Source organism: Tenrec ecaudatus, chromosome 5, assembly GCF_050624435.1.
Source record: "Tenrec ecaudatus isolate mTenEca1 chromosome 5, mTenEca1.hap1, whole genome shotgun sequence".
NCBI classification, from domain to species: domain Eukaryota; kingdom Metazoa; phylum Chordata; class Mammalia; order Afrosoricida; family Tenrecidae; genus Tenrec; species Tenrec ecaudatus.
The window spans coordinates 167,757,379-167,782,295 of NC_134534.1; the positions used below are offsets into that span (position 1 = coordinate 167,757,379).

Here is a 24,917-nt window from a genome sequence, read left to right on the forward strand (position 1 = left end):
CTCCTATCCTCCCTGAGGTCCAAACAGGCTCAGGCCACAGTGAGGAGGCTAAGGACCCTCTCGGTGTTATTCAAACTGATAGTGGAACCCATTAATTTAGTGAAGAACCATTGCCCCGCCCCCTAAACAAAGTAGACAAGAGATTCAAGGCCCTCTAGACTAGTGTACTGAGCCCCCTAGGTCCACTCTCCCTCCTCTCCTCCATGCCCGTGAACACAAGGACTTGTCAGACTGGGCCAGAGAGAGGCCAGTGCATGGAATCTGTGTCATCCCCTTGCTGGCGGCCAGGGAGCGGCGGTGTTTTGCTACCAAAGGTGGACGTCCCTCACTCTAAGGCTACTGGGTTTTAGTCGCTACTACCTCCAATTGCCACTTTGGTCCCAGATGGGGTGACAGCTCCCTACTGTCCCATCCTTGAAGGCACTCATCCATCTAATTTGCGTCTCTAAACCCAACCTTCTCCATACCTTTTCAAAGTGTTCTTTCTTTACATTCCCCTCAAAGTATCGATTTTGACTGTGTACTTCCCCACCCCCTGGAACCCTCGAGGGACATATGTTAGCCCAGGTCTGCATGCAGAAAGATCAGAACACATCTGTGAGAGTATGTTTTGTCTCAGATACACCTGTGTGTGGGCCTGAATGTGTATGTACTGGGTCATGACATAAAATACTGGGGGCCACAACCAAGAAAGTTTGAAAGACACCGGAGTTAATTCAAGGAAGGGTTGTCTGACAGTAGAACAGGTTCCTGGTGGGTTATTGTGAAATGTGGGGGGATGGGGTGGGAGGGAGCCGAGTGAACTTCATTTTTTTTCCTTTGGGAGGTTTAATGCTTCTCCCAGTCGCTGAACAGGCTCAGCACCCTTGAAAATTCCTCCTCTCCTTCCCTCACCTCTCTATTATTTCTGTAACAGTGAAAGGCAGTTTCTCAAAATCCAGGGAGGGTGGGAGGCTTGTGTCCATGTCACAAGCACAAATCAATGCAGGAGTATCCCTGGGCCAGGCTCTGCTGGCAGGAGGGGAACCCCGGGGCTGGTACTCACTGTCCCATCTGTAGGATTGATAGTGTCGTAAGTCTTAGCACCCTCAGCATCCACAAACTGCCCCCCAATGAAGAGCTGGTGTGGCATTCGGAGGGTCAGCTTATTCACTGTCTTTTCCACCTGGAAGAAAAAGTCTTGATCGATGGTGGGATGTTGGAACCACAAGGTACGCAGGCATGCAGAAGCACATGGGGATGGGTACACAATCAGGCACACGATGAAGCCCACAGCAGGAGCACACACACGTGCACACGAGTGGATATCTGTCTATCATCTATCTAACTATGTACACACACACACACACACAGAGGCCAGGAGGCTAAGGAATAAGCCCCGCCTCCCCCCAGCTCTTTTGCTGATGTCACCCTGGGGAGTCGCTGAAGCAAAGTGGGAAAGATCGTGACAAGTCATATTGAAGAGCAAATGCTGCCTAAGTAGTACCACGGTGCGCAGCTTGCTCTCCTTGTGACCACAGGCTGGTTGTCCGGCCCCATCGCCGGGGTGCAGTGAGGATCAAGGGGTTAACACCAGAAAGGTAGCAGTGCCAGGCAAGTGCCAGGCAAGTCTCCTTTAACTGGAGAGGACCTGCTGCCAGTGCACTCGTTCGCCTACTGAGTTGCAGGAACAAGGAACAAGGTTGGTGCCACCGCATGTCCATGCTGAATGCAGAAAACTGGTTCCCCTCCTGAAATCTCTTCATTGGTCATTTCCCCAAGTTCCAAGGACAACATAGGGTCCACCAAGACCACCTGTATATCCTCCATCTGCTTTTGCTTCCAATTACCAAACAAGCGACCCCCAAGCTAATCCCTTGGTAACCTACCAAAATAGCCCAAGGGAAGATTTTTCAAGAGTTTGTTTAAAAAACAGATTTTCAATGATTTCATCACACTTTTGTGTATAAAAATCAAATGTATAGAATCATTTATTTTCCTCCTTGGCCATTCAGAGCCTCTTTTTAATAGCCTTGTTTCATGTCTTGGGACTCAGAATTTGAGCCACACACTGAGCATGACACAGCAATTTCCCCAGTAGAGTTTGTCCAACTACTTTGGTCTCCTCAGTAGCCTGGGTTGCCAGGGAAACTTGGGGAGTTTAGGGTGTGTGTGTGGTCATGAGGTCTTAGCTCCTGAACTCCTAGCCTCCCTCATGTGTCACTGCAGGTGCATAGCCCACGCGGAAGGAACCCAGGACTCACATAGTCAATCACTTGTTCCTTGTTATCATCTTCCCCTCGCAGCTTTCTCACTACCAACTGCACGAAGTCTCCGAAGGTGGTGGCCATATACACATCTTCGTTTTCTAATTCCAGCCCCTCACACAGCTCCTTGACTTCCTCCACCATTCTGCAAGAGAGAGGATAGAAAAGGGGGTTGGGTGGGGATTGGAAAGAGCTGCAGTGAATCGCTCCATCCCCCCCCCCCCCGCACCCCCTTCATTTTTGTGGTAGTGAAGTAGTACCAAACAAACTTGACCAGAGAACCACATCCTACCATGTAATCTTGGAGAGTTGCCTGGAATCGGCATGGAGGCTAAGGACATGAACTCCATGACCCGATTTCAAGTAATGGCTTCACCATTTATTAGCTTGTGACCTTGGGGAAGTGACTAACTCTTTTGAACCTGTTTCTTTACCTGTTAGAAACAAATAGTCACAGTATCTTAATATTTTGTGACTAATAAATGAGACAAGCCACCTATTTGTAAGAATAATTATTGGAATATTACTACTGTTCAAAAGACACTTTTTTAAAAAAAGAAAAGGATAAGTCAAAGATTGGGAGAAAACAGTCGCAAATCACATACTTAATAAAGTATTCTTATTCAGAATCGATAAAGGGCTGCCATATCGCAATATTAAGAAAATGAGCAACTCAAATAAAAACGTAAGAAAAACGACCTTAAAATATAAGAAAAACTACATCTTTAAAATGCAAGAAAAACAGAATTAGATTGTCTCAGAAAGCTGACCGTACCCAGTGCTAATGAAGAAGTAACTAAGCACCAAGCCCCTGACGCACTGCCGCAGGGCTGGTCCTCACGCTTAAGGACTCACAGGACACAGGATGATTAGCACATTGGGTTTCGAAGACTTCAGCTCCTTATGAGCATAGACAGTCTTAAATTCTCCCTCCAAGTGACGGAGGCATTCAACTGACTGATCGCTGCCCCACCGGGGCTCCTCTGGGAAGAACAGTGGCAGCTAGAACTGTCGCACACGGCTGATGGGAATGGAAGCGGTATGAACACTTTGGCACGCGTGCAGGCAGTTTCTTAAAATGTTAAGCAGATACTGGTAGGAGTTACTGTATGTCAATGATACTGCAATAAAGCTATTAAAAATAAGAGTCCTGATGGATTAGAATTGGGGACATCAGTAAGAGCCCTGTGGGAAAAAGCACTCCCAGCAGGTCTGACACTGATCGTAGAAAGGGTTGGGAAGGTTGGCCTTTGGCTGGTGTCTGGAAACTTGACTGGTTCTCTAAACGGAGATCAAACTTCCCAAACTGAGGAGGGCCATTCAGTGTGCCTGGAATGTTTGTGTCAATGTGGCTTAGGATGAGCAGTGCTTTCCTTCGGAACTTCTGGTATTTTGGTATTGTACTAGGCGAAGAGAACCCATGTGACTAGCCACCAATAAAAATTCTGGACCCTGAATGTTTAATGGGTTTCCCCGTAGATAACACTTTCCATGTCCTGCCACAACCTAGTGTTAAGGGACTGAAGAGCATCCTGTCTGATTTTACTGGAAGAGGCCTCTTGGAAGCTGGTGCCTGCTTTTCTCTGCACTTAGACCACTTGCCTTCCCCCTCTCCTGCTTTTGTTTCTTAAGTTTTATTGACATATGGTCCATATATCATACACGTCCATAGTTCAGTCGTTTGAAGAGAGTTGTACAATCACCATCGCAAGCAGTTCCAGAACATTTTCTCCCCTTTTGTAATTATTACCTCCCCATTTCCCTCTACCCTTACCCTCCTCACTGCCACCACCGTGTCCCTAATAAGCCCCGAATCCAGTTACTATCTCTATAGCTTCATCCATCATGGACTTCGTATACTGAAAAACACCAAAAGGGAAAGAAGAAGACCAAAAACAGTAATAAATGGGGAGGAAAAAACACCCCAATAGAGAAAAAAGCAGGAAGTATTAAAAAGTAGAACAAGTTTAAATTAGCCAAAAGGGAGATCAACTGATCAGGTATCCATGTTAACTCAATTACATCCTCCACAATTGAGTTTATGATACTGAGCTTCTGTCTGATACTCACATCCTTCAGCTATGGTCAGAGGGAATTCACCTGAGGCTTCATCCAGGTAGGGACCTGCAAATGGATTTCGGGTTCCCACTGCCAACCATTGCCTTCTGCAAACGGCGTTCTCATGGTTCCTGAATGGACTGCTTAAATTTATAATCACCTGATCTGACAGCCCAAAGCAGATGACTGCATGAGAAGTAGACTGCACCCAAGAACACAGCACAAGATCACACGAGTGAAGATAAAATCGTGGGACTTGGTATGCTTCTTTGTCTTGTGCTTGCTGTCTTATGCCAATGACACGTTCTTAGAGTTCGTGGCCTTGTTCCCAACAGATGGAAATTATTTAAGTTATAGATTTATGGTTGATACTAATTATCTTTGAAATTGCTCTATTTTACCGATGAGGCCTTATTAATGGGTAAAATTTTTATGGGTTACCTCACAGTTGTCTTATACTTGCTTTTCTTTAGCATAGCTACTACTTTTTTTATCCTTAGTAGGCATTTTAATGGGCTTTTATATGCAAATTCCAGGAATTTATCTATCGTTGCTATAATTTGCATGCTTATTGCTGCTGTCTACTTGGGGCTGGGGAGGGCTATCTTCCTCCACTATGAAGCCCTTCTTAGATCAGCTTTCACTACTCTCCATGTTGTTACATGAGCGACTCAGCGCACAACAGAACGAAACAATGCCCATTCCTGCTCAGTCCTCACAATCCTTACTATGTTTGAGCCCGTTTTTAACAGCCACTGTTAATTTACAGAGGGCTAAGTTATTCAAATTTATTCCATCTGAAAAACAAGTATAATAAAACTGTGAGTGACCCAGAAAGATTTTACCTGTCAATCCATCTCATCAAGGGTCTTCCTTTCTACCGATCAGGGGACCCATTTCCAGAGACGGGTCTCTCTAGATCCATGTCCAAAGTATGTGAGACAACGCCTCACCATCCTCACTTCGAAGGAGCAGTCTGGCTGTATTCCTTCCAAGACAGATCTGTTTGCTCTTTTGACAGGCCATGGTACGTCCACTATTCTTCACTAGCACCATAATTTAAATTCACTAATTCTTTTTTGGTCTTCCTTATTCAGTGTCCAACTTTGACATGCATATGAGACAATTGAAAATACCAAGGTTTGAGCCAGACACACCTGAGTCCTCAAAGGAACATCCTTGTTTTTCAACACTTTACAGAGATCTGTGCAGCAGATTTACCCAATGATCTCTTGACTGCTGCCTCCATAAGCATTGAGTGTGGATCCAAGCAAGATGAAATCCTTGACAGCTTCCGTCTTTATCGTGATGTTACCCTATCGGTGTTGTGAGTGTTTAGATTTTCTTTACATTAAGGTGTAACCCAGCAATCCTTGATCTTCATTGATTTCCATTAGCAAGTCCTCCTCACTCTCAGCAAGCAAAGTTGTGTCGTCTGCATATCATAAGTTGTTCATGAAGCTTTCTCCAAATCTGATGCCATGTTCTTCTTCATATAGTCCAGTTTCTCTGATGATTTTCTCAGCATACAGATTGAGTAAGTATAATGAGAGGATGTATCTGTGACACACATCTTTCTTGATTTTAAATCACGCAGTGTTCCCTTGTTCAGTTTGCACAACTGCCTCCTGATCCGTGTTAGGTTCCTCATGAGCACGGTGAAGTGTTCTGGAATTGCCTTTTTTTTTTTTCAAGGTTATCCATAGTTTGCTATGATTTAAAAGTCTAATGCTTTTGTATAGCCAATAAAACACAGGTAAGCATCTTTATGGAATTCTGTTTTCAACCTAGATCCATCTAACTTCAGCCGTTATCCCTTGTTCCATAACCTCATCTGAATCCAGTCTGGATTCTTGTCAGCTTCCAGTCAATGTACCGCTGTAATCGTTGTTGAATTGTCTTCAGCAAAACTGTACTTGCAGGTGATATTAATGATAGTGTTCTCTGATTTGAGCATTCTGTTGGGCCACTTTTCTTTGGAATGAGCACGAATATGGACCTCTTTCAGTCGGTTGGTCAGGTAGCGGTCTTGCAGATTTCTTGACCTAGTTGAATGACATCCAGTGCTTCATCAGCATGTTGAAACATTTCCGTTCTTGGTGCATCAAGTCCTGACGGCTCGTTTGTGGTTAACACCGTCAGTGCAGTTTAGACATCTTGTTGCAGCACCAGTGGCTCTGGAGCAAAGGCTGCTCCTGCAATGGTGGACCGTGGACTGGTTCTCTGCCACAGTGACTCTGTGTACTCTTTCCATCTTCTTTGGATGTCTCCTGCATCATTCAGTATTTTGCCCACAGAGTCTTTCAATATTGCAACTTGAGGCTGGAATTTTTTCCTTCAGCCCCACCCCCACCCCCATTTAAGATGTGCTGAACATGTTCATCCTTTTTGGTTTTCTTTCTTTTTTTTTTTCTTAGAGAGTGAGTGAGTGAGTGAGTGACAGAGTGAGTGAGTGAGTGAGACAGTGAGTGAGTGAGTGTGTGAGTGAGTGAGTGCGTGTGTGAGTGAGTGAGAGAGTGAGTGAGAGAGCGAGAGAGTGAGTGAGAGAGAGTGAGTGAGAGAGTGAGTGAGAGAGCGAGAGAGTGAGTGAGAGAGAGTGAGTGAGTGAGTGAGTGAGTGAGTGAGTGAGAGAGTGAGTGAGAGTGAGTGAGAAAGAGTGAGTGAGAGAGCGAGAGAGTGAGTGAGTGAGAGTGAGTGAGTGAGTGAGTGAGTGTGTGAGTGAGTGCGTGTGTGAGTGAGTAAGAGAGAGAGTGAGTGAGAGAGCGAGAGAGTGAGTGAGAGAGAGTGAGTGAGAGAGAGTGAGTGAGTGAGTGAGTGAGTGAGAGTGAGTGAGAAAGAGTGAGTGAGAGAGCGAGAGAGTGAGTGAGTGAGAGTGAGTGAGTGAGTGAGAGAGTGAGTGAGTGTGTGAGTGAGTGCGTGTGTGAGTAAGAGAGAGAGTGAGTGAGAGAGCGAGAGAGTGAGTGAGAGAGAGTGAGTGAGAGAGAGTGAGTGAGTGAGTGAGTGAGAGAGTGAGTGAGTGAGAGAGTGAGTGAGTGAGTGAGTGAGTGTGTGAGTGAGTGAGAGAGTGTATATGAGTCCTTTTTGGTTTTCTAACTCCAGGTCTTTGGCATGTTTCATTATACTACTTTACTTTATCTTCTCAAAGCGCCCTTTGAAGTTTTCTGTTCAACTTTCACTTCGTTATTTCTTCCATTTGCCTTAACTGAGATCAAGAGCGGGTTTCATAGTCTCTTCTGACATCCACTCTGATCCTTTTTCTTTCTTTCTTTCTTTCTTTCTTTCTTTCTTTCTTTCTTTCTTTCTTTCTTTCTTTCTTTCTTTCTTCATATGTGTTTTTCTTGACGGCATCCCATAGCTCATTAGGTCTTCTATCCTTAGCGTTCAATGAGGCAAATCTGCTCTTGAGATATTCTGAAAATCAGGTGGGATATCCCCAAGGTCATAGTTTGGCTCCTGTGGAATTGTTTTCATCTTCTTCAACTTCAACCTGAAGTTCCAAATGAACAGCTGATTGTTCCACATTTTAGCTGCTGATACTGAGCTTCTGCACTGTCTCTTCCTACAGACACAGTCAAGCTGATGTCTGTGAATTCCTTCTGGAGATATCCATATGTGTAGTTCCCATGTATGTTGCTGACAAAAATGCCATTTTCAATAAGGAAGTCATTGCTCTTGTAAAATTATAACATGTGATCCCCACAAAGACCACGTTTACCACTTATTGTCCCTTCTTTGTGTCCAGCATTCACATTCTAATCACCAACAATTACCAAGCACTGCTGTAAGAGCCCCAATAAAATGATTTATTAAACAAAATTACCCACATAACTTGATTGCCTGTTTGATCCATTTCAGCCTGAAGACGTTGGTAGAAATTTTCATTCCTTCATCACTGGCTTTAGTGGTTAGGGCACACGTAAAAGAAGAATTGTGCTGACTAGATGACCTTGTATGAGTGTGGATATTTTCCTCTCAGTGACGGCATTACACTTCAAGAACGGGCTTGAAATGTCCTTTGTGACCATGAATGTGATGCTGTTCCTTTTGAATTTTTCATTTTCGGCACAGTAAATCATGCAATTTTCTGGCTTAAAATGGTCAATACTAATCCATTACAATGCACTAATACCTAGCATATAGATCTGTATGCAGCTCATTTCATTTTTAAGTGATTTCCACTTTCCTAGATTCATGCATCGTACATTCCAAGCTCTAATTATGAATAGATGTTTGCAGCTGTTTCATTTCATTTTCAGTCATGGCCCATCAGCAAATGAAGGTCCCCACAACTCTTCTCCAACCACCTCATTATGGGGGGTTCAACTTCAAGAAGGGCATTTTTCTTCATCTTTTCAGTTGCCTTCCAATCCACAGGGGTCATCTTCCTGCTTCTATCTGATCATTTTCTGCTGCTATTCATAGAAACGGACAGCTTATTCCTTCTTCATAGTTGGAAAGTCTACTGAAGCCTCTTCGTCTTGGGGGAACTTGTTGGTATTTGAATTACCAGTGACATCGCTTCCAGCAGCACAGCAACATGCAGGTCAGCACAAACTAACAAACAGACAGTCAAGTGGTGGACTGCAATCCACAGGCTTCTCTAAACTTTGTAGCAAAAATGCTTTTATTAAATTAAATCAGCGACTAGCACAGCCATCCTAACTGAATGTTGGATCTGTCATTCAATAGCAATCCATGAAAAAAAAATTCAGTTCTACCAAATATTCTAGTATTTGATTACTGTTTCATACCCCAATACCACCATTAACCTCAATAGCTCCTTCAAATAGATTGTACATGTCAGTCTATAGCATTCCCTGCAGTTGTACCATATTTTGCCTTCACATCAGTTAACATGCCTACTTTTGTGTTTTCAAGCCAGCTTCCCATACCCTTCGTCTGGCAAACTCAAAATGGCAAAGCTATTTCTAGAGGGTCGTTCTCTTTGCTCTGTAGATGCAAGCTGCGACAGCCTCTGCCAGAAAGCCTTGATGCACATTATCAATAAATCTTCTACATAGCGGATGCTCCAGGAACAAATATGCACAGGAAAACTATTTTAATTACAGAATCCCAGTAAAACTTACCCTGCCATTGTCTTGTTGAGTCTGTACTTAACTGAATAGTGTGTATACCTGTAATTATGCACCTTTCACCAATCATGTAATCTTACCTATATGTTATCCACCCAAACTCAAAAGCAAACACTGCCATCAAGTCAATTCTGACTTTTAGTGACTCTATAGGACAGAGAAGAGCTACCAGGGCTCTTGGCAGCTGACTGCAAACACATTAGTGATTCCAGCTATCCATTCTAACATCAGTTTCCCAGGCTATAAATCTGTCTGGAAACAGAAAACCTCATCTTTCTCTGTGGAGTGGTTGGGGGTTTCAAACCACTGACCTTGTGGTTAGTAGTCTAGCCAACACATAACCCACTGTACTACCAGAGCTCCTTTATGTTACTCACCAGTCCCCTGTCATTATATATCTTTAACCCATCTTGAAACTCCACCTACATGTTACCTACAGCCCCTGCTCTGCCCCTGCTCTCAGCTTTACGCCGGTGCCTTTCTCTGCTCCTTCACAGGTCTCCATCCCACGGAAGTCATGGAAACGAGGAGGATGGTGAAGAATGCTTCTCTGGAGCTTCACAGTACACAATTTCAGCGACAGCCCTTCCTTCTTCGATTGGCTCATGTGTGCCCTCTTGGAGTACAAGGAAAGAGACTAATCCCCCACACGATCAATACACACCTATCTCTCCCTTCCCGGTGCCTGCTCCTTTCTTCTGATGCTCACATTTCCCAAGACCTTTCTCTGCTCATTCTGTGCATGTAGGCTGAAGGTGAGTGACTTAATTCTGGGTGCCCAAAATGGGCACATGATCCACATGGCCAATCAATGCACAGATACAGTGAGTCGATTTGTGGGTACATGGCTCTACCAGAATCAGTAAACTCCCAGCCCAGGACTTTAGATAGAAACTAGCAAGAAAAGCAAATTCTTCTTTTTAACACATAGCTGGAAATGTATGGATACTTCTCCATTGAGAGGTGGGGCTTAAGGCCCTGCCTTTGTACCTAGCTGGGTTTGTGGCTGCCCTAACCAGTCATATGAAGTCAATGTTAAGGTGTGTTCAGCCAAGGTCACGTGACATCCCAAGATCAGTGTGGCAGTGTCTATCACGTGTGCTGCTATGCCTGTTGGTTTTCAGAGACACGCATGGATGGCTCAGCACAGGACCAGGCCTGGGTGAAGAGGTCATCATAAATGTGGAAGTTCTGACCGGGCAGTCTAACATGGAGCTTTCACCCTGCTGGACTGTCTCGATATTAGACCAAGAAAAGATGGCAACTCTCTTGTGCCTCTGGATGCTGCAGTTGCACGAGAGTGGAGCAGAAAGAGGGCTGCTTTGCTCCTGACCTTACCTCACCACGTCCACGGACGCAGCCCCCGACTTGAAGAAATCAGTGGCGTCCTCGACCTGCAGGACATTCGGGAGGATCCTCTGCCAGACGCTCTGAAACACAAGGATCATAAGGAAGGGTGGCGGTTGACAATGGGACTGCTGAGGTCCAGGGTGAACTGCTAGTTACATAATCTGGTGCCAACTTGAGACTAGTGAGCGTGAAGGGGTGGAATTTAGCGTATCACTCAGGTCGCTGCTTGATGACCTTATTTGGAGGAGCTAAGAAGATAAATAGCACACTAAAAGTGGGACACATGCACTCTGGTTGGTGTTCCTGATGACAAGACACATGGACTACGCTACAGCCCTGGGGCTGGAGGACTCACATGGAGACCCATGCCAACACTGAGATGCTTCCACTGCTGCTGGATCCACAAGACCGTCCACCTGCTGGCCTGTGATCTTTTTGCATTCAGCATCATTACATGTGTTTCATGAGTCCAAAGAGAAATTTATAGATTGGTATCAGACATATGGGCTAATATCAGACTTATGAACTTAATGTGGACTGGGAGAGGATGTTTTCTCAATATTCAATTACTCTTGTATGTAAAGCTCTTTCTTGTACACATAGGAGTGTCTATGAATTTTGTTTCTCTTGTCTACCCGGACTACAAGAGTCTACAAGGCTCTTCAAGGAGGGAGGCAGTGTCACAGCAGGTGACAAAGGTCAGATGACCATGCCCATGCTACTGATTGTTGTTGTGAGGTGCTATTGAGTCTGCTCTGACCCACAGCAGGTTACGAAGGTCAGATCACCTCTTTTTTCGTTGCCCCTTCACTTTACCAAACAGTCCTTCTCCAGGGACTGTTCTCTCCTGACAGCATGTCCAAAGAATGTAAGATGGAGTCTTGCCATCCTATCTATTCCATAATACCAGTCCTCCCCAGGGGGGCCTCCAGCCCTGACGTGGCCCCTCCCTGGGGAAGGGAGCAGCTCAGGCTTCTGATACCAGGGCTGCTGTCCTTGGGCAGACCTCTTTGAGGCCATGGGCTTGTGCCTGCCTCTCTGGACCCAGTCAGTGTACCGACGGAATCCCAAATGCAACAGGAGGCTAGCCACGGCGATTAGAGAACATGACTGTGCTGAGGACAGCAGACCCAATGCCCTGGGCTCCACATGGTACCCGGGGTTTCACCTGCACGGGCTGAGTCTGACTCTGGCATGGGGTGGTATAAACAGGAAGGTGGGGCACGGGGCAAGGGGTGAGGGGGTTGGTTCATAGGGGTGCAGGTCAGGCATGGGTTGGGTTGCAGGCTGAAACAGGAGGTCATCAGGACAGCTGGTCCTTGTCCTTGCTGAGGCACCACATTTCCTGTGACCAAGGCAAGTTATCTGCCCTCCCCATGATGACAAAGAGACCCTATTGGCTGGGAAATGTGAAGTCAAAGCTAAGCTGGTTCTGTGGATGGGTACGACTCCTTCAGCCCCGTGGGCCGTGCATTTGTTCACAAGGCCACTTTGCAGGTCAGAGATGGGCAACTCCTCTTGGGCAGGCTCACAGATAGGCTTGTCTGGAGAGGAGCTCGTGGGGCCCTAGCTCACACGTGCCAGGGTTTCCAGGCATGGGCCACTCTATGCCCTTGTTCTAAGTGGTAGGCACTCCTTGCTCTGTTTTGGGGGCCATGATGGAGGCAGAAGATGTTGGATTTAGACCTGTTACAGCATCAGCCACCCCATCCTCATTTTTCCTCTCATGCTAAGGGATCAGATACTGGCCGGTTCTCCTCACTGTGACCCCTGAGCTGCTCTTTGTCCATCCATACCTCTTCTCTGAAGTCATCGTGGAACCCTGAAAGTAGGGACTGTCACTCGCCAGACATCCTAGCTCTTGGGGCTCAGTCACTGCTGGTCTGCATACTGTTGACTTCGCTCTGGGGAGCCTGGCCCCACAACAGATATGCAGAGGCACCATGGGGTGACTGATTACTGCATGGCATCCAGTCACTCGGCTCCCATCCAAATGCCAACCCTGCAGCTCACAGGCCTCTGTGTTTCCATTCCGGCACCCTTAGAGGGTTGCGAGGAGGAAGCAGGCATGTGTCACTAGAACCTGTAGGAAAGCTGAGAAGGCACGGGATTCCTGGACCACAGGGTAGCCATGGCTCAGGGTGGTGCAAGGATAGCCCTGGGGACACTTAGGGCCACCCTTTACAAAGCTATAGACTGACCTTCCTGATGACCACTACTAGGACCACAGTCCTTGGATCAGCCCACCTCTCATACACCTGGCCACCTCTCCTCATTTGTCTCTGGGCCACAGATGCTGAAACAGCCCCAAGCCTAGCCATGGCTAGAAGGCAGAGCCAGCAGGAGGGTAATGAAGTGTCATGGTCAAGAGCAGAGCTGTCGAGGTCCAGCCCCAGCACCATTGTTTCCCTGGGCCTTCACGTTCTCCTCTGGGGAAGACAGACAGACGGTCACAGCATCCACTTCCCAGAGCTATCATAAAAACCAAAGACACTGCTGCCCCAGTGAGGCACCGCACAGGGCACCTTCTGGAGATTTGCGCTTCAAGTAAGGGCGTTTGGGGCTTCCTCTGACCCGGTGCACACGCCTCATGCCCCTCCCTTGCTGATCCTACCTAAGCATGTGGGTCCAACCCCAGTCACCTCCCTTCAGCTTGTCCTGTCTCAGCACCCGCCACACACCTTCCTTGTGGCTTCCTCCACCCCAGAGAGGTCTCTCTCCAGGCCCTCAGCGTTCATTCACTGCTCTTGATCTTTTCCCTCCTCTCCGGTCTCAGCTCTGTGTGATCAGGCCTCCCCGCTCACTCCTGCTGAAGTTGTCTCCCAGCCCCACAGGACCTTTTTCTCATTGGTCTGCTTTGTTCCGTTCATTTGCTGGGTGGTTCCGTGGCTACTTGTGCCACGAGAGCAAGGGCGAGGTCCATCATCGAAATGCCGGTGTTCAGCCGACATACATGTTCAGCCTACAAAAGCCCAGCATGTAGGAGGGCTCACTAAATACTGAAAAAAGCAAACAGTATGTGAATGAATGCAAGTGTATCCAGTGTCCTCATGGACTAAGGAATCCCCCCAAGAAGCAGAAAACGGTCGGGGGAGCAGGAAGGGTCAGGGATGAGTTCTGGGAAGTAAGCATGTACCCAATTTCAGACTGCAAAGACAAAGGCTCAGAAGGGGGAAGGCCTTGCGTGGGCCTCACATGAGGGCTGGGTTGGGGTAAAAGGCCAGGAGAACTCATTACAAAGTCTGTGCCTCCTTTTCGTTTCCAGGTCTCCCAGGAAAGGGTCCTAGGAGAGTTAGAACCCGCTTGGCTGCATCCCAGGACCCCAGAGGCAGAGAGCAAGGGAATAGAGGAAGCCCCAAGAGGGGAAGCATTTCCAAGTTCACCCAGGTGCCCGCGGCACCACATTGGCCCACCAAGGGCATCTAGCATGACGCCCCCAAACAGACCTGGCAGCGTGCAGCCTACCAACCAAACCGCAGCCTGCAGCGCTGCCTACCTTCAGGGCCTCTGCCACAAGCAGCTCCTCCTTTGTCAGCTCAAGGGCCTCCCCGGCTGCTCCCTGGAAGAAGCGCGAGGCTGGAATCATCTTGCCATCCTCGAACTGGATGTTCTTCACCAGCAGCTGCGGAAGGAAAGATGTCACAGGGACTCTGGTCAGACCAAGGAGGATGCCATCCTAGTGGGAAGGCCCTCCGCTGGCATCTCCAACCCGCTTCACAAGGTGGGATCATAGCATCCGGGAAAAAGTTGAGCAAAAGGAGCTCAGAAAGGCGAGCTCACAGGACTAAGGAAACTTCACAACAAAAGCAAGGTGTGTGCTTTCCCCTTGGACCCCACTCACCACCCCAGTGTTATTTGTGTGTGTGTGTGTCTTATTATTTAAGTGCAATGACTTTGTTTTCTATAAACGCGATGCACACTCATCAGAAACAGTCAAGAAAATATCAAGTTATCCAAGAGATTATCTCCCTGAAGTCCTAGGAAAACAGCTGGCAAACATCATAGCTACCTCTCTGGAATACCGAGGTAGGAAGGAGAGGCAGGGGAATCGTGGACAGGGGCGATGTCCATGTCTGATAAGAGAGGTGCTAGAAAAACAGCATACTCAACACATGATCTAAGTGAGGAAAACCATGTTCCTTACCTGACACAGGGCTCTGCTGCTGTACTCCCCCCACCCCACCCCCAGTTTTCTGTAGGCTAGAGCCCAATCAGACCCAGCTGGAAGTTCCTAAGAGCTCTTTCACCCAATGACCTCTGCCAGGGTTCAGTGCAGTGAATTGCTTAATGTGTCTCTTCCAGCCAAAGCATCTGGAACTCCCACCCCAGGGCTGTTTCCTGGTGGGTCTGGGTCAGGGAATATGGGGGAAACACTTAGGACTCAGATGGGAGCTACTGTTGACTGGATTCCTGGTGATTGCCATCCTGCTTGGTATACAATGAGCCACCTCAGAAGCAGGAGGCGGGCATCTCACTAGGAGCAAGAGTCAGGTATGGAGCACAGCTCTGGACCTGAGATTGCTCTGCAGTGGACCTGACTGCTCTAGGGGACAGCTTCGACACCAGAGGAGGGACAGAGGAGGAGCAGCAGCAGCAACGCCAGGAGATGGGTGGTAGATTTCCCAGCCCAGAGAGCAAGGAAAGGTGAAGGCTCTGGGGAGGGAGCTGGCTTATGGAGTGGTTTGTCTTCGGGCACTTAATTTATGGAATGGGTTCTCCAGCTTACAGAGCTGGAGCTCATGGCCTTTGGGCATTTATTCTCCTAAAAGAGCTTTGTAACGTGTCCTGAACTTTTTTTAAAACCCGAATTGTTGCCTGCTAACTTCCCTAAAAGGACATTTGAAGATCTATCTTGAAGTACAATGCTGTCTGCGATAGGATAATTTCCACACACAGGGAGATCCGATCAAGACGCCGTTGTTCAGATGCATGCATCCATCCAGAGGAGATGTGGTGCTGCCCCGATGCCTTTTTCTTTCCTCCTTTCATGCACACAGTCTTCCTCAGAGATGCTGCTTCTTAGGCAGCCTGCCCAGAGACAGGAATCAGGTAGCACCAGCAGCCGGATGGACCATCCAGTCATGGCCAGGAGTGCCACTCTGAGTGCATGCTAGCCCCAAGCAAGGCCCCCACCCTGTGGCTGGCTAGAGATGCAGGATCCCTGGGGCTGAATTTCTGAAAAGCACCCCGAAGTCCTCAGCATCTGATAAAAGAGGAAGCAAAGACCCAGATCTTCTCAATCCTTGCTCGCACAGAGTGCGTATTAGATTATTAACAGTTCAGGACCAAGGCTAAGGACATGGCTCAGGGCCCTGGGTGAGTTAAGTAAACTCTGTGCTTCAATGTTCTCCTCTGTAAAATGAGAATAACATGAACAGATATCTCTGAGAGTTGTTGAAAAGATTAAATAGAATACATGTAAATTATTTTATATAGTGTTTGACACATAAAAAGTGTCTAATAATAATAATAATAATTATTAGTTTCAGTTTGCTAATACTTACACAGAGTTTGATATGTGCCAGGCATGATGGATGTATGTTTCAAGTGTATTAGAGCACTTTTTATAACATCTCTATTCTCAAACAAAGAGTCTGTTGCACAGAGTTTAAATGCCCACAGCCAGTGTCTTAGGCAGTAGGCTAAACTAAAACTAGGTCCCCAAGTCCAGGGTTCCCTGGTAAGACCTCCCTGAGTCTATGTTGCATGACAATCACACAGGGCACCCAGCTCTGGAAGAGGGTAAGGCGACCCAAGTCTCTCAGTCACAGAAATGCCTCTCGGAAGCACGTCAGGCAGCCTGTGCCAAGGCCAACCCCCGAGCAGGGACACGCCTAGATCTGCTCTCCCTGAGTGCGTAGTCTCATTTTCTCTGTAGCAGCCTGGACACTTTGTTTGGGGTCTGAGACCAGGACAGGAGTGTGCTGAGGGGTGTGGGCAGCTTAGGCGTCCAATGTGTGATTACCATCTTGTCATCATTTCCAAAGAGGATGAGTCCTACTTCAGTGACCACCCCTGGCCGGTGGGCTCCTGGGATGGGCAACTCTTCGCCCTTGGGCACCACACCTGACGTGCTGAGGGTGGAGTTGAAAAATGTCAACTTCTGTCAAGGAGAGAAGAAACAAAAGGCGGCGGATCAAAGGAGGCCACTGAGGCTGGCAGCCCAGTCGGAGTGGCTCGGGTCAGGACGATGGGGTGGGGGGAGAGGGGGAAGGGCGATGCTGGGGCGGTTGGAGCAAGGGCAGCAGCCGAGCCTTGGGTCACCATCATGGCCTTGGAGAGCTGATGACTAGCTGCCCCAGGCTCCCTTGGGCTGAGACCAGATCCACAGACCAGGGGAGAAAACTCATTCAGTGTCATTGGTCATGGAATGTGGCAGACTCTCCTGGCCAGTCTGGTCAGGAGATGGATTTACCAAAGCAGAGGGTCGTGTGACAGCAAAGGAAGTAAGCCTCTTGGGGACAATGGGCGCAGTGGAAGCATTCAGGGAGAGGTCAGGAGTTTGGTCAGTAAGGGTCAGAACACTACAGCTCAGCCTGCAGCCTTAGGGCTGACCTTCAATCAAGCCAGACCACGACACTGCACTGACCTTGCTCCTCCCCAGAGCCTGCGAGTAGCAGTTTCCCTATTGTTAGCACCTGGGCTCTCCTAGCCCCTGCCCACTGCCCACTACCCCATCCCTGGCCCTGGGGACACTTCCCCTCATGTCCAGGGCCAAAGTCAAAGTCATAGCTGGTTTGATGTCACCTGACTCTAGGATCCAGTGCCTGCCTTTGACACCCAATGCAACTCCTTGGTGGGGCACCCAAGGACTGGAGAGGCACTGGGCATTAACCCTTTAGCTACTGGGGAGTGGGTAGGTCTGGGAGGTCCTGGGGTGGGTAGGGGGCATAGGAGTGGGGTTGGGCACCAGGCAGTGGTTGTTTCCCTACCAGTACACACACATCTTTGTGTTTTCACAGCAGTGAGGCCACACCAGCACATCCAGCCCCATTCCCGTGAAGTGTAGCCATACCTGTCCACCGGTCTCAGTCCAGGCGCCCGGCACCTTGTCATTCCCACGGATCCAATTATGAATGGCTTCTGCTGGCTGGTCCCAATTGATCTGCAGGGCCCAGAGGAGTGCACTCAGGGAGTCTCCCCTCCCCCATCCTCTAGGCTGCTCTGCTCATCACCCATCTGCACCCCAAGTGCTGACCTTTACACAGTGGATGGCATCCCGGGAAGAGTCTCGGGAACTTGGTTTCCTCTCTGAAGATGATCAGAGTCCCTAAACTGGGCTGGGCCTCCTTTGAGCAGGGGGGGGGGGGGGGCGGTGCTCTCAATTCTGGGTGCTCTCTGATCTTCCATCTCTCAACGGATGAATGAATTGCAGAAAGATTTGGGGCCAGTCACGTTGTGTTAAGATGGCTAAGGTCCTACCCAGACAATGTGCTCAGGCTTGTCCCTTTGGGGTCCCACGCCTAGTCTGTCCTCAACTACAAGGCTAGGAGAGCCTCATCCAGAACCTTTGACCTGAGCGCTTAGTCAGTGTACTAGGGCTCTCAAAGATCCGCTGTCTATTTTAGCACTGAGGGACCAAATTCTTTCACCCCTCGACTTCAGATACTGAGGCGGAGTTTTACTTCAGTGTGTGGGAGCCCCTCACACACTTCCACAGGCCTCACCCTTCTAGGGGTGTCCTACCGTCCCCTCTCTTGGGAATTGCCTTTTCTTCCCAAAAACCAACAAGGAGAACTCGGAAGGACCTTCCACTCTCTTCCCAGGTGCCACATGCTCCTACCTCTATGGCTGTGCCCAGGACCTCCCTGTCGGTGTGGCCTCCCACCATCACAGCAGCACCACCCAGCCCAGAGCCGAGCTGCTTCAGGAGGGGGTTCCTGACCTGGAGCTGGTACCTTAATCTCTGCCCCCCCACCCCAGACACTCTCACCCCCCACAGGCAGCCTGCAGGGGAGGGGAGTCCAGGAAGCACTTACCTTTGCCATTTCTTTCTTCTGAATTCCCTCATAGGTGGCCCCTTCTTCAGGCTGCGGGATTCTGGGAGCTCTGCCCTCAGCAATCAGTCTCACGGCTTGAACCTGTATTGGGGTCAGGTGCCGTCATCTCCCTAGCTTCAGACTCGGTCCTTTCGCTCTCCCTTCCCAACCCTGAGTTTGATGAATGTGTCTGCCTGGCACTGTGCCTAAGACACTCTGACATCCCCCCTATGCCTGGGGTCATTTTAATCTGGCCCCATAGTAAAATGAATTTTACGAGAGACATGGATTATTAGTTTATTTTGAGTTCTGTGAGCCCATCTCACCAGATTTTAAATCTTCTTAGAGGACTACATAAACTATAGAATCCTGTGCAGGTTGAACATAAACATGCTCATGTTGTTATCTGAAACCTTTTCTGTCTTTTAAGGTGATTGGGTCTCCAGGCCCTTGATGAATCAGAGGTACACATTTACAGGCCTGCAATGAAGCAGTCAACAGGTTCTGTTATAGGGAGGTGCAGGAGTGTGGTGAGGACAGGATAAGAGAAAGAGGGGAAGAAACCTGGGTTCCCCATGAAGGAGAACCTACGAGAAGAAGCCCCCTGAGTGCCAGACTCCGAAGTGATTTCAGAATCAGAAGTGCTATATCCGTGTAGTCCAAGACCACTTTCCCGGGTGATAGAAGTATTCTGTATCTTCACTCTCCCATACAACCACCTGCAGTAGTCACGGGCCACCTGCAGGAACTGGAATCTTGGAATCGAGTGAGTGAGAAGAAAGAACTGATTTTTCATTTAAATTAACTTTTAGTTCATTTTAATGCCGTCGGTGGCTATTGTACCTGAACAGTGCAGCTCTTGAGGATAATGTTCATTATTTCTGCGGTGGGAGAAGTCACATGACCCCTTCTTTATGTCTCAAATTAAAGATTCAGGAAAGTCTATTTTGCCCATGACTTAAGGGGGGGAGGGAACAAAGAAGCATCTAGTTTAACACACAACACACACATGCATGCACACACGACAGCCCGCGTGGAACTGAGCCTATGCCAAGTGCAGAGTTGACCTGGGGCTGCGTGCTCTCTGCTGTGTGGGAGTCTGCCTTCCCTCATTGCTGAACTGTCCACAGAGCTGCTGGAGGGGCAGCATCCCAGATGCAAACACCCCACACTCCCAGAGCCTTCCTTGACCTAGGAGGTCAAGTCTCACCAGCTGCAGCCTGCTCTGCCGCCTATACCTGCCATCTGTCATTTCTGACTCTCCGGAACCCTGGCCCAAGCTTCCTTTCCTAAGGAGAACCACTGTGACCAGTATTGTCATGGCATCCACATGCCAACCCAGGCATGGGACAGAAGCAGAAAGTCAATGCTGGGCTCACAATGACCGCATGACACCAAATGGGTCCCTCAGCGTCTCCCCTACATGTTTATTCCTAAATTATCAGAGCAAGTGTGGTGACCGTCCATGGGAGGAGTCACTGGAGAAGCGGTCAACGTGCTTAACTCAAAGTCCACCACCAGAAGGAAGACTCCGTGAACTGCTTATGCAAAGTCAGTCATTGACGCCCTGTGGAGCGCAGTTCTCTGACACACACGTGGGATGGGATTAGGGTGCATCCCCACCGACTCCATAGCAACAGTTGTGTCCTCCCTCTCCCCCCAATCAAGAGTTGTAAGCCTTGCTCGATCAATTACTATCATTTCCCCTAGGGAGAGGCCATGAACCTGAGAATGAAGGAAACCAGAGTACAGCAGGAGCCGAGGGTGAATAGGGAAAGAGGATCTAAGGGCATGGCTTCTACTCCTGGGTCTGACTGCAGTCTTCTCCGGCAAATGTCCACTTTGTCCCCAAAACCTTTTGAACGGGGTTCTATCGGTGGTCTGCAAGAGTCCTACTACCTATTACAATACATGATTAACGCCCCAAGCCTGCCTCCTTGGCGTCCTGAAAGAAGCAATCTCCTTTCAGAGCCCTGGCATTTGAGGACCCTGTTGCCGGCCAGTTCTGGGACCAGCGCCTCCACCTGGGGCCTAGAGTGGGTGCCAAGGGCCCGCGAAGGCTGTTAGAAATGCTGCGGTGGGTAGGGGCCCAGCTGCCAGCACTTACCATCCCCTTGATGCCTTCAGGGAAGAGGAAGCGGTTGTACAAAGTGTTCACAGTATCATCCTGGAGCACCTCACACTCCTCCTGGAGCAGAAGGTCCCCGGTGTCCAGACCCTCGTCTGCCCAGAAGATACTGAAGCCTCCTTTCTTGTCTCCATGGATAAGAGTCCTAGAGACAGAAGAACAACCACCTATGCGTGAGGGACAGTGGACGTGCAGGTGCCCCAATGCAGTCATGTGGCCTGGCCCTGCCCCGTGCTCTTTTGCCCCTGGAAGAAAACAGTGTTTGTGGGACCCTACTGGGGGTCAGAGAGTTGCTGAAATCTCAGCCTGCTGGCTACTCGGCCATCCTCACAGCAGGTGGAACGGGTAGGACATTGGCAGGGGAGGAGACTAAGTCCCAGGAAAGGAAAGGGATGTCACCTCAGTCCAGGAAGCCCAAATTCAACCAACCCAGTCTAGCTAAGTCCCCACACTCTTCTTAGGTCGCTACTTCTGCCAAGAGAGCCACCCTAACGGCTTAGCTACATTGGTTGCAGCAGCCTGGCTCAATCATGGCCCCGCGGCAGCGTCTTCTCAGCACCTCTCATCTCAGCTCAATTCCTTAAAAAATGTTTTTATTAAAAGATCACTTTATTGGGGGCTCTGACAGCTCTTATAACGATCAATACATCAGTTGTCTCAAGCATATTTGTACATATGTTGCTATCGTTAATTTATAAACATTTACTTTCTATTGAGCTCTTGGTATCAGCTCCTCTTTTTTCCCTCCATGTCCCATGTCGCCTTGATAAACTATATATATTAATTATTATTATTTTCATATCTTACACCAACTGTTGTCTCCCCATGGTTTCTGTTGTTTGTCCCCCTTAGGGTGGTGGGGGCGGTGTGTGGTTTTGTGTCGATCCTTGCGATGGGGTCCCCCTTCCTCCTCATCTCCATTCTTTGGTGTACGGGACCTGTGCTTTGTCCTGAGTGCATCTCCCTCTCAGGAGGATGCTACTGAGTTAGTCGGGTGGAGATAGCGAGCAGGTGAAAAATCGTTAATGTTTTCACAACCAATGTCTGGCTCGTGGTTACAGGAAGTCCCTATGAGGGTTCAAGGTCAAGCCATCGAAGCTTCTTCCCTTTCTTCTTCCTAGCCTTGTCTTCCCACCATCCACACTTTCATAGGAGTTCTCTTTTCTGGACTCCAGTGATATTTCTTTTTAATCAATTTATTTAACAAAATAAGAGGATGACGTGTGACTTAACCCTAGACCCTCACGGATACACTTGCTGTCCTCTCAGCCCCTACAAGGCTGCGCTTCTGAGGCGGGTGGGGTCCAGTGCTGGCAGATGAGGTCACACTTGCTAAAGCTAACCCCACTCTCCCAGGCACCCGTGTAATACCCATCCCATGGAACCTGAGACACGCTTCAGAAATCAAAAGAAGGACAATTCAAGGCAATGGGAGAGGGTAGGGAGGGGATGTTGGGGATAGTGTTTTTGTCCTTTCTTACCAGTTGATGGCCGAGGCCCCTCGGTGCCTGGGGAGCAGAGACGGGTGGTAGATGATGGAGCCATGCTGGGGGTAATTGATGACCTCCATCGGAATGAACTGGCTGCAGAAGGGCAGGACATTGAGCTCGGCCCCCACAGTCTGGTACTGGGCCACCACCTCTGGTAGAGCCTGCCCTCGAACCCGCCAACGGGGGAATTTGAACACCGGCACTCCATCCTTCTCAGCTTCCAGTCCTGTGGATAACAGTTGAGAGGCTAGCCTTCCCTGACACCCCACTTCTGCCTTCCCACCCCAATGGTTCCTGGAGTTTCCCTATCCATCCATTCATCCATTCATCCATCCATCCTTCCCTCCCTCCCTCCTACTCTCCATTCCCTGCTCCAGCCCAGCCCAGCAGGCAGTACTGAGGGCAACACTGGCTGAAGACATCATTTCGGGCATCCTTTTGTGAATGAGTGTTTGGCTGAGCAAGAGGAGCTCAGATGGTGGCCTGTGGGGCACAGCTCCTCTGTGTATCCCCTGGTTGTCAGCTGCTCCCTGCAAAGCTTGATCTTTAGGGAAGGTGGAAGACTGAAGGCTGGAGGTGGGGAAAGGAGCTTCTGCGGGGTTTCCGACTTGGGAGCAGCGGTGATTCCTTCCCTTCCAATGATCGGTCCAGCACCTGCAGGCCTGGGCTCAGTGTCTGCTCCTGGCAAACCCAAGACTAACACCATGCAGGTGGGGTCTGCACCTAGAAGGGGGGCTTAGATCCAGGGGGGTTCTCCCATTGCTCATCACCAGCTCTCCTGGAGGTTTGAATTATAGCTCTTCCAGGTGTCTGGGTTCACAGTGTCCCCCTCACCTTAGAGGCAGTAGCTAGTCTCTCTACCACCATCACCCCTGCCACACACACATACCCATCACCTCCATGGGACCTTCACGTTCTCTTTCCTGGATTCTAATATTTATTTTTGAATTATTTTTATGACATGCTCTATTAAAATCACAGGCATGATGTGTGGCTTCTGACAGGCCCCTAACCGATCCATCCCCACGCTGGTCTCCCTCTTTTAGCCTCTGGGACCATGTGGTGAACGGGATCTGATGTCAGCAGACTGGCCTGGACTTTTAAGAGCTGTCTTCTGAAACTGATTGTGAAAGCTATTGTACAATACTGTTTGGTGTGATTGAACCATGGAATGATATGATATCTGTATTAACTTCCAATAAAATGGGGTTTTTTGGGGTGTCTGTGAAGCTGTCATCAAGGTCAGTGGTGGCAAAAGGCAAGTAGCAGCCAAAGCGAGGACTCAATCTGTGCCCAGGGTCAGAGAGTAGTGTCAAAGGTCACTGATGGCAGGGTTTGGGGATCAGACTGGAACTAGTCAGGCTAAATCACAACCCAACCTGGAAGCCCAAGGTGAAGCTGGCATCTGGGCTTGTTCTCGAGGGAAATCCAGAGCTCAGCCCACCGCTGCCTGGTCTGAGAAGCTGAGTGTGACGTGATGAACTGAACCTCTGTGCCAGCCCTGAAGGCCCCCTTCTGACAGCTTGTTTCTTCTTAGGCCCTTCCCCTGAGTTGCGTACATGATGCCTGTCAGCTAGTCATCGTCCTTGGAGGACCCAAGCTGAGAGGTTCAGCCACATGCTGAGAAGCTGAGGTTTCAGTTCAAAGGCAAAGACCCCAGGGCAGTGACTCTCCAAATGTCCTTCTTGAAGCCAGAGTATCAATGTCATCTTGAACTTCTTAGCTGTCCAGTTTGGGTTGGTGGGGGGCTTCCCAAGCTTCACTGAATCAGAGACTGAGATGGGGGTCCAATGTTGGTGACCTGATGCCAGATGAATTCTGAAAACACTGCCCTGGACGTTCTTGGGGGCATAGGTAGTAGAGGCCAGAATGAAGCAGCAGGTGGACATTGAGGCCTGCATTGGGCCAAGGTCCAGTGTGGACACCGAATACCAACAGTCTTAGCCAAGATGTGGGACTAAAAAATGTCCTTCTCCAGGAGAGGTGAGGAGGGGATGACCCCTTCATTCTACAAAAGCCCCTGCAGCCAGGTAACAGCAGTATAGAATTGAGAACGGACTGTGCAGCCTTGCTCTCTAGCCCAGGGCCCTCCAGACTTCTGCTTCCCAGCCACCTTGTCTCATGGGATCTGCATGCCTGGAGCTCCACCCCGTCCATATTCTTTTGCAATTCACTCACCCAGGGGGTCTGCTTTCCCATCCTTGTCTGGGATGGTGAACACGCCCACCACCTCATAGCCCTCCTTCTTCAGGTGGCTGTAAACTTCCTGGCCAAACAGACTCTGCCCAATCACAGCGATCTTCATGGTCACAGAGGTGGATCGGGAGGACCTGGGGAAGGAAGAGGCCACAAGATTAGTTCCAGGGTTAGTTGGTGTTGGCAAACCATCCTGGTTCAAGTGACCAGAGTGGCCAGCCATCCTCCTTTGTCTCTCCTCCAGCCTATGGCCCTATGGGTAACCAGGCCTACTGCAAGGAGGTGGCCACAGTGACATGAGTAGAAGATTGATCAAAATCTTTTCAATATCAGAGGAGGTCGAGTGAGGAAGTTATTACATGATTAGAAGATTTCTT

General features: G+C 48.9%; 1 protein-coding gene across 2 annotated transcripts in view; it reads right to left on the reverse strand.

The window, feature by feature from the left end:
• ALDH1L1 (aldehyde dehydrogenase 1 family member L1) overlaps window positions 1-24,669 on the reverse strand; it is a 54,446-nt gene extending 29,777 nt beyond the window's left edge. Inside the window, exons 1-10 of one of the 2 annotated variants that reach the window (XM_075550791.1) lie at window positions 24,523-24,669; window positions 22,336-22,570; window positions 20,834-20,999; window positions 18,727-18,828; window positions 17,763-17,852; window positions 16,713-16,850; window positions 14,244-14,369; window positions 10,736-10,827; window positions 2,244-2,391; window positions 1,046-1,165 (exon numbers count right to left, since the gene is read on the reverse strand). In XM_075550791.1, coding sequence (XP_075406906.1) covers window positions 1,046-1,165; window positions 2,244-2,391; window positions 10,736-10,827; window positions 14,244-14,369; window positions 16,713-16,850; window positions 17,763-17,852; window positions 18,727-18,828; window positions 20,834-20,999; window positions 22,336-22,570; window positions 24,523-24,649 — 1,344 coding nt within the window. In that variant the 5' untranslated portion in view covers window positions 24,650-24,669. The remainder of the gene's footprint in view (window positions 1-1,045; window positions 1,166-2,243; window positions 2,392-10,735; window positions 10,828-14,243; window positions 14,370-16,712; window positions 16,851-17,762; window positions 17,853-18,726; window positions 18,829-20,833; window positions 21,000-22,335; window positions 22,571-24,522) is intronic. The other variant, XM_075550790.1, reaches the window with a different exon arrangement.
• Between the last annotated feature and the right edge of the window lie 248 nt (window positions 24,670-24,917).